General features: G+C 35.5%; 2 protein-coding genes across 5 annotated transcripts in view; one reads left to right on the top strand and one right to left on the bottom strand.

Moving 5' to 3' along the window:
* Positions 1-13676, top strand: part of LOC127540564 (malate synthase-like) — a 53505-nt gene that overhangs the window by 34494 nt on the left and 5335 nt on the right. For 2 of the 3 annotated variants that reach the window (XR_007948225.1, XM_051965334.1), the window contains exons 13-14: positions 925-992; positions 3891-4021. Coding sequence is in view for 2 of the 3 variants with exons in the window: in XM_051965334.1 (XP_051821294.1) it covers positions 925-992; positions 3891-4021 (199 nt within the window). In the remaining variant the exon portion in view is untranslated. Of the gene's footprint in view, positions 1-924; positions 993-3890; positions 4022-4142; positions 4520-13676 lie in introns of those variants that run through there. The other variant, XM_051965333.1, reaches the window with a different exon arrangement.
* NAA15 (N-alpha-acetyltransferase 15, NatA auxiliary subunit) overlaps positions 6016-13676 on the bottom strand; it is an 82726-nt gene continuing 75065 nt past the window's right edge. Inside the window, exons 18-20 of one of the 2 annotated variants that reach the window (XM_051965331.1) lie at positions 9883-10029; positions 8892-8989; positions 6016-7456 (exon numbers count right to left, since the gene is read on the bottom strand). In XM_051965331.1, the coding sequence (XP_051821291.1) occupies positions 7256-7456; positions 8892-8989; positions 9883-10029 (446 nt within the window). In that variant the 3' untranslated portion in view covers positions 6016-7255. The remainder of the gene's footprint in view (positions 7457-8891; positions 8990-9882; positions 10030-13676) is intronic. The other variant, XM_051965332.1, reaches the window with a different exon arrangement.

The following is a 13676-nucleotide window of genomic DNA, read 5'->3' as shown; positions in this document are numbered from 1 at the left end:
TAATGATTTCATTTTACATTTTGATATTCTTTCAAGAGCATGTGAGTACAGTAAAGAACAGAAGCATAGTTGAATGAAGTGCTTCTAAAACAGCAAGGAAACAATCACATTCCTGAAGTGGTCAAAATACATTTTCCAAAAAAACAAAGTAAACTCATATGCATTTTTGTTGCATTCAGTTCAACAGACTGATATAACTCAATTAACAAGGAAAAAAAAAAAACTTGCACCAAAGGATTCTTAAGCTTTATATTAACAACCAATCTACTTTTAAATATATATTTATCAAAGGCTGAGAGACCAAGAACTGTCTTTCTACCCTACTGGCACCAAGTTCCAGATGAGACCAGATAACAAAAGAAAGTAAGAGAAGTCGGGGAATAGCAAAAAGAGGTGGAGAGGGCAGGCAATCTGGATGTTTACTTTTTGTGGCCTGTTATTTAAATAACCCGTTTTCAATTTCAATTACTAAAGTTTGGAGGGCTAAAATTTGGACCCTGAAATTCAAAGGAATTTTCAATTCTTTACCATGTAATGGAAAGGCCACAATGGCAGCCCTCTCAACTGAGAACTATCAAAGTTGTTTGCATGAGGGAAGGAGCATGCTGCTTAGTTGTAAGTACCCTGGTCTGAAGAACACATAGGGAATCCAGAACTTACATTCCTTATCACTGGCAGCTGACTGACCAGCAGTAAACTGGGATAGTAATGTCCACATTAGAAAATAAGCAAATAGCAAACCTCTCAAAGTCTAACCTTATGAAATTGGTGGGTAGAAAACATAGTCACCCCAGGATGGCTAAATGGTATGGAGACATGGTCCCCAAGAACATTGGGCAAGAAGTGACTGAAACCATTCACTGAAAATAAGCAAAATGATCCAAAATGTATTAAGTCTGATCATTCTCCATGTTATTCCTAAAGGAGAAGGTCATTTTTACTATCGTGGTCAAGTTGAAGATTCAGCAACTGCAGAGATTTCCAGGTCACAGGTATGTAAAATTCACTACGTGTTCAACTCCTGCAGCCTTTGCTAAAGTTGTACAATTTATAAAGATGATAGTTAATTGGACAAGAAGAAACTGACACTAAATGTTTTTAAATGCATAGCTTTTAGAATTTAGAATTCAAACTAGTGAAATAAAGTTTAATTTTGGAAACTTTGTAACTTCATTAGGCAGCCACTTTTCTGTTCCACACAATAACCCTGGAACAAAATGTAGACTAGGGCTGGCTTTGATGTGCTTACCAAAGCTCCTTGCACTTAAAAAAAAAAAATTTACTGGGATCTGATCACTATGTTACCAGTTTGTCTCAGACGGAAGTCCGATAGGATGGAGTCAAGATTGAAGAGTAGCAAGATGATGTACCATGAGTTCAGATCATTCCCAACACCTCCAAAAAAGATCTAGGAAATGAACCAGACCAAATTCTGATCAGGAAACCTAAGTCATTTTTCCAGCCCAAGTCAGCATGGAGTCAGAGCACAGCCAGTATTGGGTAGAGAAGGAACTGCAGAAGGAAGCTCCTTGTCAGAGGAAGAATAGGTCCCAGATGCAGCAAAGAGGAGCCTAAAACTTGAGCATGGATGTAAAAGCAGGTACAACTGGCAGCTCTGTTGCTTATTACCTCATTCTAGGTCCAAGACTAAATGAAGGAGGACATGGTATGGGTAGGAATGACATTCATTTGCAGGATTATTTGCAGACCTAGGTTGTGTATTGTCTCATATTCTGGAATACAATACTCAAGTATTATAAAAGAGACAACAGTCTGTATGTTCATTCCCTTCAGAAGTATGCAGTCTAATCCTAATATAAGATCAAAGTAAGGAAATAGGCTAAAAAGATGAGCAGACACAAAAAGAATCCCACTCTAAAAAGCTGTTATATAAGAGACAAGACACAAGTCTAGAAGAGAATGTTTTCAAAACTTCAACAAGTAAAGCTTAAAAGTTCAACCAGAACTTCTCAAAGAGATGAAATAAGTTTTTAAAAAGTCCTAAATCTGGAAAAGAAATAAGCTATGGAATAATTTGGAAAGGAAATTAATAGCTTGGCATTCTGGTGTAAAACCTTGCCCAAACTCCTTAAAAATCAGAATGAACCAAATAAAAGCTATTCCTTGGACACGTACAATACACTCCTATATTCTGATTCATTGTTTTCATCCATTATCCCCCATGCCTGGAATGCTCTCCCTTCTCACGTCTGTCTCCTGATTTCCTTCAAATATTAACTAAAGTTCCACTTTCAGCAGAAAGTTCTTTAGTTCATTTTAGTGCTTTCTGAAATGAACATTAATTTATGCTAGTTTAACCTTTTTGATAAGTAGTCTTTTGCATTTTGTCTCCCCAATTAGAGTTCCTTAAAAGCAGGGACTATTTTCCTTTTCTTTGAATCACCAACAATTAGCACAGTGCCAAGCAGGTAGTAGATAACAAATTCGAGTTGACCAGAAATAATGAAAACAAATTTATGAAAACTAAGAAAATATGTTATCTTAGCAAAAACTGATTATGTAAAAGATATAATTTAAAAAACAGAATACCTGAAAGCCATAATACTCCCTTCCCAATTCAAGATAACACAAAAGAGAACTGGGAAGTAGAATCCATCAATCCCCACTTGGAACCCCAAAATAATGAATCCCAGGAATATCTTTATAGACAGAATCCAATTTCTAGGTCAATGAAAAAGGCAACTTCGAAAGACTTAGGTACTGCATTCTAATCATCGTAGTCACCAAACATGGTTCAACAGGACTCACCTGTGTTTTGTTTAATTATGTATGTTCATAATAGGAGTGAGTTTTTCTTTATGTCTTTTTCTGGGGAGGGAAAGAATTATGCTAATTGGAAAAAAATTTAAACAAAAATTAAGTTGAAAGCCAAGCTCAGTAAAACCACTGTCTTTGTTGGCTACAAAAATATTTCACAAGTTCAAGGTTATTAGTAGTATTGGGAGCTTTAAGACTGTCATGCACATTTGAGAGGTTGCTCATTCTGATTGTTAACTATTTCTTACCTGTTTGCCCAGCTTGCCACTTCTGCAGGAGGCAGATAGGGGTGCAAACAACAGGGAACTTTTAACCCTAGCTGATGATCTGGACTTCTGGCCCTTGCCTATTTCTGATTTCATCTTTCCAAGTTGCCTGTGGTTTTCAACAGTTTGTCTAATCAAGAGTCACTGGTAGAGTGGGATGAAGTGACTAGAGTGCTGGGCCACGAGCCAGAAAGACTCAAGTTCCAATGTGGCCTTGAACACTTAAAACTGAGTGACCCTAGCCAAGTCAATCAATCTTTGCTTCCTCAGTTTTAAGATAGGGACAGGAGCACCTCCTTCCCAGATCTGTGGAGAGGAAAAAATGAGATACATGTAGAGTGCTTAGACTAGTGCCTGGATGTGACAGATTACTTAATAAATACTTGGTCTCTTCCTTCATTCCTCCTTATCAGGTGCATTGAAAAGGGATTTCAGTGTCCTCCCTTTCCCGAAGCAATCAAAAATAGTTGATAGAGGGCTGGCCTCAGTACCTTCAGAGACATGTCAAGTTCTGTCTGACTGTGGGCAAATCACTGAATGTGTGCCCTCTGACTCTAAATTAGAGGAGCTCCCAATTAAGGTTCCTATGGTGGATACCCTTCCAGTTTCCCATGTGGTTGAAATTAAGATCCAAATCCAAGTTATCCAATCTATTACCTAATCTATTTCCAATAAACCTTATTTCTGAATTAATTTTCACTCAGTTGGAGAATTTCAGAATGATGAAATAAGATGCCACTTTGTAGCTGTAGTTTCATAGTGGCAAAAAACATACACGTAGTCCTTAGAACTGAGTAATGAAAATATTATCAACAATGGAGGAAAACAGCCTGTGTTTTAATTCAGGTATGGCAGTGGATTCGTCACAGAGCTAAATTAGAAGATGATGAGAGAATGGTGGTGTCAAGGAGTCTCGTTCACAACTTAGTCAAGGAAACGAAGAATGAACTACAAGACTTTTACTGTCAATCTGAAAGGTCAGTCTTACTCATTGAAATTTGTGAAGTCCACTGATCTCAAATGTAAGAAAAGGCAACTCACTGATTTTATGCATCTTTCAAAGAAAGCACAATATCCTACCTTTCTGTCTCTTTCCAGAGCAAAACAGCTGCTGCACACTGCAACTGAAATATTCCTGGAAATTGTTCAGAAAAAAGATTTCCCTGAATTCATCACAACCTACTTAAACCTGGACCATACTTTCCTGGTATCATCTTCCTACAATCATAGCTTTCATTCCACAGCTGTAGTTGCTATTCATAGTACAGTGCAAACCAAATCTAGGCTGTGAAGAACCAGTGTTTTACAAAGCCAGCAAGAGTCATCACTGACACAGAGTAATTCTTCCCTCACTATTTGAAACAGTAAACTTTTCCCCACTTTTTTACTTTCTCCTCTGGCTTGTACCAATAGGTACTTTTAAAATGTTTGAGTTACCTACCCTAAAATAAAATCTAACTCTCTCTTGAACTGTTTGATAGGGGCTTAGGGTTTTTTTTTTTGTTTGTTTGTTTGTTTGTTTTTTAAAGATTAGGTGAGACAGTAATGGCTGACTTGTAAAGGAAAATAGTCAGTACATAGATCAGTAATCCATGTAGGTTAAAATGATATTGACCTTCAGAAACTTCACCAGTTCCCAGCAATAAACTAAGCTGTTCAGTATGGATTCAAACTATTTTTTTCCCTTCTTGCTTTCCTGAACCCAATTTCTCATTGTTCCCACCCCGTCCTAAAATGTCAGGTCATTCCAAATATATGAGTGAGCCAAATGTGATGAATTAATTACCACCCCTCAAAGCAAAGTGACACATATAGGATTTAAATTACAATGTTTTAGGGGTAGTGTCTGAATGTAAAATGAAGTCAAGGTTCTCAGACCCTAAACAATTTATGCACTTTATCAAGTAAACCTGAAAGAGAATATAAGATTTATTCAATTGTTCCAGTAAAGATTGAGTTGGATTACAATATACACATTAGGAATTTATCTCTTAAAGGGTGGTATCTGCAGTAAGAGTTATGAGTAGTCATGGTCATTCTAAGACAATCTACAGCCATTTTTACAGTCAAGACAATAGATGAATTTCAATTCAATATACAATAGAGTTTAAACATAATTCACACACCCCACCCCCCATCATATGGCTGGTGCCTCCTCAAGCACCTCATCTGCGGCAGAGGTAGCACACCAGTTCTCACAACATGGAGAACTTAAGTTGCCAGAGGAGAAGTTTTTTCTTTTTTCTTTTTTTTTTTTTTTTTAAACAATAATACATTGCCATCTTTCAAGATGTTCCTGAGACTGGGCCAGGTAATAAAATAAAAACAAAAAATGGGATTCGGTTTGTACTTTTTATACCATTAAGATGTGGTTTGTAAGTACTTAATAATGGACTAGGAAAAAGTTGGTTTTTAGCCCAACAGACAGTTCATTTGACAAGAATTAGGTCAAAGTCTTCCTGAAAAATCCCTCCTCAGAACTGACTTTCTATAAACTAAAAGTACCACAAAATGTCAAGTGTATATACAGTCTATTCATTTTTACTCAACCTTGTTATTTGCTCAGATACTGCAAAGGCCATTAATGAGAGACTGTGGAGCCTAAGGCTAGTTCTCATTGTTTCATAGGTTTAGCATATTAAGGCTCATTTTCTCAATCAAAACCATTTACATAGCAGGCTTCAGTTTTCCCTTAATTAAGATTGGTGAATTAAGTTCACAGTACTAGCTGCCACCCTAGCCTTTGTTGAGATAGATTATAATTCCAAGCAGTACTACTTTTGCATCTAGGGATTTCCCTGACACCAGTACTTCATATATACTACATAAAGCTTCCGTTTGCACCAGCATTAACATATCAATGTTATAACTGTACAACACATTACATTACCTCTGATTTGCACCTGTGTCTGTTTCCATCTGTGTATATTCACAGAAGCCCAATACCTATTAGTTGAAATATTCACACAACTGTTTTTCAAAACATTTTATTGCATCATATTTGGTACCTTATGTTTGACAACAAAAAGGAAATTACATCTGTAACTGCAGGAATAAGAAGCTGGTCTGTTATTGAAAAAAAATCTTGGGCCCTTTAAAAGTTACAAAGTCTTGGGCTTGCCTGAAACAACTGAGCAAGAAATATATTCTTAGAAATGTAGGGCTTCAAGTATTACAAACCTGTGACACTGTGGAAAAATTCCAGAGGTATCTAAACTGCAGCACTTTTTTATTTTTTCTGCATAACGTGAACAAGGCCTGCTGAGGTTTTTAACTATTAGTCTCTTGATCAGTCATAGAATGGTAGTAAGGAGTTCTGCTCTTTACCTTCAAGCCATGATGGTTCTCTTTTCACTTTGGGGTGAAAAATTCAGACTTCCTTTTCAATTAGTTGGTGCCACATCACAGTGCATTTGGTTCTTGCATTACAGTTTTTATTAAGTTTGGCCAAAACAATGCTGAAAGGCTTGCCCCAGGACAGCAATGTTAACTTTTTTTTTTTTCAAGTTTTTAATTAAAACTGAGATTGTTCTAACTGGTTCCTTCAGTTAAAAAACTGTGGTACAAGAACACCAAACTGATCATGTACAGTGAATTTTGGAGACACAACAAGCTTATTGAACACCCTATGTTTCTTAATAATTCTGCTTGGTATCTATTTGTCCCATTCGCTACAACATCAAGCATCTGTTGTAGATGTATCTGTAATTAGTGATTCACATTGCATACTTCCTATGGTCAGATCAACCCCATATCAAAACCAGTCAGATGCTAAAGCCCCAACAACTCTTTGTGCTCAGTGAAAGAATCCAGTGCTAAAACAGCATTTATGCTGTCTGAGATATAGTAATCTCACAAGACAAATTTAAAGTAATATTTCTGCCACACACCTGCTTTGTTAGCTATAACAGCCTCCAGATTTCATATAAATTAGTTTAAAAACGTGGGTGGGTAGGTAGGTATAGGATAAGGTATTTTTTTCTCAATTTTAGCAGCTTTTAATTTTAAAGAAACTGAACCTATATCCTGTAATATGTTAGATATTTTATATATATACTTTTTCAGCAGGATAAAAAAAAAACATAAAACACTATTTGAAGGCTAAACGTTGACTCCTTCCATTCTGTGTAAGTTAGAGCAATGCAGCAGGTGCGTGACAAAAATATTATACACTAGATATGGTCCAAAGTCGTTTCATTCGCTTAAGGGGCTCAAATTTCGTTGGCCAGTTCTTCAGTTTCTGCAGAACTATCTCCATTTATCGTGATCTTGGTATCTTCCTCATACCCAGGAGGCATGAAAGCCAGAGCGTAGGGGAAAAGCTTATGGCAATTTGCTCGATAAGTTTCAGCAGCTTCTTTACAGTCTCCAAGGCTCCCGTCACACAAGGCTCCCAAAGCCTCCATGCATGTCTAAGAGAGAAGGAGAAAGGGTTAATTTGCAATGTAAAAAAAACCACAAAGTTTCTTTTTTGTATTTATGAAATGCTTCATTAAGTTAATATATTTCCAGAATCACTGAGAAAAGTTTGCACATTAAGAAAAAGTACACTTAATCCCTCACCCAGCAGCATTCCAGAGTTACAAAATATTCCATATCTCCTTGATTAGAGCTAAATTTAAAGCAAAATTTTGAGTATCTCTAGCATCTTTCCATGCCTTTCTCATGTCAACTAATGCATTTTTTTATTGAAGTTACTTGGAACTGCAGTACAAAGCCAACTACTTTTTAATCATTCAACATTTTACCCAAATAAAAAAATGAAAACAAAAATACACTTTTTAATATATAATAATAACTTTTAAAAAGATATATGACTTTCTAAAAGTAATATGTAACAAAATTAAACCAACACATGGATATTACAAAGCAGTTGTTTATTGTAGAGTCCTCATTTTACAGGCGGCAAAATTCACCACTCACAATTCAAATCCCTAAGGATAACCTATTCATATTGATTTGCATTTTCTAATCTTTTCCTTCTTTAAAAGACTGGCCAGATCAGTTTTCTTTTGTTCCTTTTCCTTCCTGTGGAAATGTCTAAAATTTATGGTTTTGTTACAAGAAAGCTCAGCTAATCTGTAATACAGGATTTCAAAATGTAGGGTTTTTTATGCCCTAGTAATACTTTCAGTCACAGATGCCCAAGCTTCATCTTGTTTTCTTAAACATTACTTTACACTTTAGCCTTTTCTTACATGACCTCTCTCTGTGTAGGCTTTTTAGCTTTTGCTGGGTCCTAACCTTTCAACCTTAATCTACAAATTTTTTTCCCCACATTATCACAGCAATTTAATTACTGCAAACCAGAACTGCTTCCCTCTCTACCAATCTCCTCTTAAATAAAACAGTAATTCTTCAGTGATTCTATAAACTTCTCTGAGCATGTTTCTCTGTAAACTGAGAAGCCTTAGCTTCTCGTCACACGATACATGACAGTCTTTTTGTGTGAACTTGTGAACACATGATAAATGTGGAAAATTAACAATAAGGCTTACTTAATATACTCTGCCTTGCCTTTCTTATACATGTCACTTTAAAAAACATTTTTTATCAATAATGGCTCTTACTCAACTCAATAAAGCAAGAATATAAATTGCAATTCAATTATTTGTGAAATTAAAAGATATTTTCACCTACAAAATGGGTACTTTTGAATTGGTGAAGACAGGGCATGGTCTACAAGAATAAAGTGTTAAGCAAGATTAATAACTGCTAAAACTTCTTTATCCCTTGCATATGTAACAAAAAATTCAATAAACAAATGAAAATGTGCAAATAACAGGACATTCAAAAAGAAAAGAACATTCTTTAAAGAGCTTTAAAGAGAGAATGAAAAATCTTTACCTGGAGGTTCCTATTAGTTAGTGATTCATCAAGTGTTGTTGCCAACTCTACTGCTCGCTTCTGACTAGAGGGATCCAAATAATATACCATTTTGGCAGCTAAATGAGACCAAAAAAAAAAAAATCTTAGGGTTTTATCAGGTGAAAACAATCTTCCAGCTCCCACAACTGAAGGAGTCAAGATATTACATCATAACAAAAGCCAGGACATAGTAAATTTTTTAAAATTTTATTTAATCATCTTATGATTATTTAAAAAGTAAAAATTTTCTGTCACAATATAAAAGCTGGGGGCAGCTAGGTGATGCAATAGACAGAGCACCAGCCCTGAAGTCAAGACCCAAGTTCAAATCTGATCTCAGACGCTTAGTACTTCCTAGCTGTGTGACCCGGGGCAAGTCACTTAACCCCAACTGCCTCAGAAATATATATATATATATATATATATATATATATATATATAAAGCTGATAACTCAACTGCATATTAAAATACACAAAGGCAAACAAAACCTTTTCAACCAGGGACACTAAGAAAGTCAAAGACTCAAACAGTGCTCCAGCACTTTCCAGCCAATGGGTAAGATCCAGAGATAGCTCTAAGTGCACATAGAACCTTGTCCTACACTACTTCAGTTGTGACTGTCAGCACCATTGTCGGGAACTTTCCCTGCTACTAAAACCTGATAAGAAAGGATAAGAACCCATGTACACAAAAATAAATAGACTTAAGCACTGTTACAAAAGCTTTAACTTAATATGGACCGTGGACAAATTTACATTAATACTTGATTATTTTAAGCATCTGACCTCAAAAACTTAGTATCCCATTCTAAATCTGTGAGAGAAATTTGGTAGGAAACATTCAAAAAGTTCCATTCCTATTAGATGAGGCCTCTCCCTATATATCCTTCAACTAGGTAGTCAGTTCACAAACTTACAAACTTACAGGTAGCAATGAGTCCAAATAAGAATGAAAATGATTTAAATTTACCTGATAACCTGTGTGGCAATGAATCAGAATTCCTCTTCAGAAAAGTTTCATTAAAGTTCTTTGGGTTGGTTGCTCCAAAAAGCCGGTTCATCTCTTGTTTTAATACTGTCCTCACTGCATCCGGCAGGTCTTTGCTTTCAGACCCTGCTAAGCAAACAAACAAACGTTCTCTGAGCGGTGCAAACTGGGGGACAGCCTGTAGGGACGCTACTTACTGGTTCTAATGGAAAACAGTTTGACCTGAAGAATAAATGTTTAGTGAGATTTACTCACTGTGAGGATTTATGATTCTGTCTGAGTAGCAACTCCCTCCACCAAGCAATCTGCCTAAAATTTACAGCCGTAAGGAGCTTGTCTGAGATTCCCAGAGAGCTTGGCTAAGTTTTTATGCAGCTCAGGGTCACCCAGCCCAGACCACAGTATCAAACAATGCCCTGCCTGATGTTTTCCCCAATGTTATTTTTTCTTCTGTATGCATTCAGGAAAGCCTAGAAAGCAGGCTGCCAGTACTAGAACATTAGGCCCCAAGCAAACTGCATGGGCAACATGGCAGATAAATCCTATGGAGGGGCTTAGGAGAGTCAAACAGATGATGAATATCACAGGATATGCACCAAGTCAAGTCAGCAACTCTACCCACTTGGTCACATTGCTACATACTTATGTCATACAGATACATTTAAAGAACCCACACTAGAGCTATTTTTAAAAATCACATAAGAGGTTAATATAAGGCCTTGAAGACTCAAAAGTACAACCTCCTTTTAATATTAAGTTCACTGATCATTTGTCTTAAACTACTGCTCAATCAGAATCATTTCCCAGGTCAATCTAGATTCTTTCCATTGTCTGTTTAAATGAATTGTAGTGTAAGTTTTAACACTGGAGGAGACCAAAAGAGCAGATGTTCTTAAAATTCCTCATTTTCAAATTAAAAAAACAAAACAAAAAAGACCGAGTTAAATAATCTGCTCAAGACCCAGTCTCTTAGGATAAAATTCCTGATAAGCCAAGAGAGTCAGGTATACAAAAAGTGACATGTCTTCTTCTAGTCAAAACCATCCTTCAATTAACTTGTGAATCTACTACACAGAAGGAGTCTTATATGGAGAAAGCAACCCTCAAAGAAAATAGACCAGTGACATATCTGATAGACAGCATCACAACTAAGAAAATCAAGGTTCATCCTTCCTCTCTATAATCCCTGGCTGCTTAACCTCCACAAAGAAAATTAAAAAGATATTAAAACTAAACTTCAAGGTATAAAAACCCTGTTCTCAGGATTAATAATGGCATCACTATATAATTAGCTGTACATGCTGACGTTAGGAGATATTCTCTTAGGAAATGTTGCTATAAATTATATTTAAAGAATCATCCATGATTTGTAATATAACAGTGAGCAAGTTAATTGTTCTGCAAGTGAGAAAGAATCATATTTTTTTTTAACCATGGTACCTTGTAAGTTAGTTTTGTACATTTAAATTGTGTTTTGCAAAATTTGGGAAGAGTTTTCTTACCACAAATTCCTACCCCAAGAAAATCACAAGTCTGTGAGGTACCCTACCCCAAATCTTACCTCTAGAATAAAAATATTAAATGACAAGGAAAGCTGAATTGTATGCACACAACTTTATATAGTGGTTTAAGATTTGCCAAGCATTTTACATATATTACATTGTTAGATTATCATAACAATTCTGAGAGATACTATCTCCATTTTTTAAAATAAGAAAACTGATACAAGAGTGATTTGCCTAAAATCACATACCTATTAAACACCTGACACAGGAAATATACAAAACAGAAATGGAGGAAAAACAAAAAGAGAGAGATGCAAGAAAAGTTGTTCCTATTTAACCCAAGGGTACTCAGATTATCAACAACTCAGTATATCAAGACTGAGTTGCTCTGGCAAACCTTAATATGAGCTTCTCCAAATTTATGTAGGCTGATTTTCAGGACAGAAATAGGTACTGTATCTTTGGGTCAACATATACAATCTTTTTAAAATGTTAGAATCATTTTGAGAACCATGGATTACTTATAAAACATGTTGAGGCAATGGAAGAGGATTTTTGATGAAAGTTTGATGAAAGTTTAAAAACAAAACAGTGACCAATTGATTTTTTAAAATTACGTCAAAATTCAATTAATGTCTTGAATCTTGCCCTGTAGCAACTTTTTATTGTTGCTGCTTCTTCCAAATTTGATCATAGCCACTGGTTTGTCTAATTACAAAGATCTAATTACAGTGCTACCTCAGCATCCTATCCAATTTCTTTGTAGTGGATTCTATTCAATACTGATCCTTTTCAAAGTTTCACCATAGTTCTGCTAATTGAAGGTTTTTATTTCTCTCCTGTCATAGTTTTCTTGGCCTCTTTATAAATACTACCTTTAGCCAAAAGCTTTTTTTCCAGAAAACAGTTCTTTACTTCAGCAAAATCAATTCACACATGGATATTTTAGGTTTTGTCCTTTTTTAGTGATGTCTAATCAAGTCTTCTGGATTTTTCAGATTCTTTCCATTTCACTTCAAAAATCAGCATAAGATTTCCAAAGCCTCTCCCAGCACAATTAATATTTTCCTGCATTAAGAATTACAATTGATAAAGCATTTGAGCACTTAAAGTATGTTTGAAAGTTTTGTCTCAAATTTAAATCTATGATGTGTAATTTTGGGATGCAAATTCCAGGAACTTTCCATAAAATTTGTTATACCAAATCAGATTCTCAAAGCTGTAGCTCCAATTCCCTGTAGCCTGTAAATAATCTTGACTTCAAGAATAAGTTACCAAAGCTCTTCTGGCAAATGGTAAGTTCTTCTGTTTTGTCTCAAAACTGGGCATGGAAGTACCTTCTTGTGAATAATCAATTTCACACAAGCTCTGCCCTCTCTGAATCTTTTGCCTCTAAATGCTTCATGATACATCAAACTGATACAGGTGCTTCACAATACCACAGTTTCTTTTAAATTCAAGGCATGTTGCTAATGGCTCTCATAGTATTCGTTTCTACATCAATTTTTCCAACTGCAAACAAATAAAGCCATAAATGGGTCAGTTTGCTATCAGTGCTACCCTGCATTTTATTATAGTATTAACTAAAGTAAAATCCCATTATAACACATAACAATATATGGATAGGTCCATATACTCGAAGAAATGATCTACACCTATATGGTACTTGAATGTCAACAAACATTGATTCTATTTCTGTGTGTCAATTGTGAGGAAACAAAAACAAAAACAAAAACAAAACAAAACAAAACAAAAAAAAAGCCAAAGTATAATTCTCAATAGTTTCTACTCTTTCAGGGAAACAAACGTACAGATACATATAAAACAGAAACAAGTTATTTTTGTGGAGGTGGGGGGAGAAGGGGAAGAGAGAAATACTATTATATTATATGTTATGTTATGTTATGTTATGTTATGTTATGTTATGTTATGTTATGTTATGTTATGTTATAAATAAGGATACTTTACAGCTAAGTGGGAAATCAAGAAAAGTCCCCTATAAAATGTGGCAAGAGAGAAAAGTCCTGAAGGAAACTAGGGATTCCAAACCATGGAGGTGAGGAGGGAATACATTCCAAACATGTAGGATAACTGGTATGAAGACACAGATAAGTTCACCAATTTGACCAGACAAACAAAATGGATGCATACTTGGTTAATATACGTTTAAGATAGAAAAGGACCTACAATGCAAAAATATTTATAGCAGCCCTTTTCATGGTAGCATTGAGAAATTGAGGACATGCCCTTTGATTAAGGAATGGTTGAACA

The sequence above is a fragment of the Antechinus flavipes genome, chromosome 6 (assembly GCF_016432865.1).
Source record: "Antechinus flavipes isolate AdamAnt ecotype Samford, QLD, Australia chromosome 6, AdamAnt_v2, whole genome shotgun sequence".
Taxonomy (NCBI): domain Eukaryota; kingdom Metazoa; phylum Chordata; class Mammalia; order Dasyuromorphia; family Dasyuridae; genus Antechinus; species Antechinus flavipes.
This window is presented reverse-complemented; position numbering and strand designations above follow the sequence as displayed.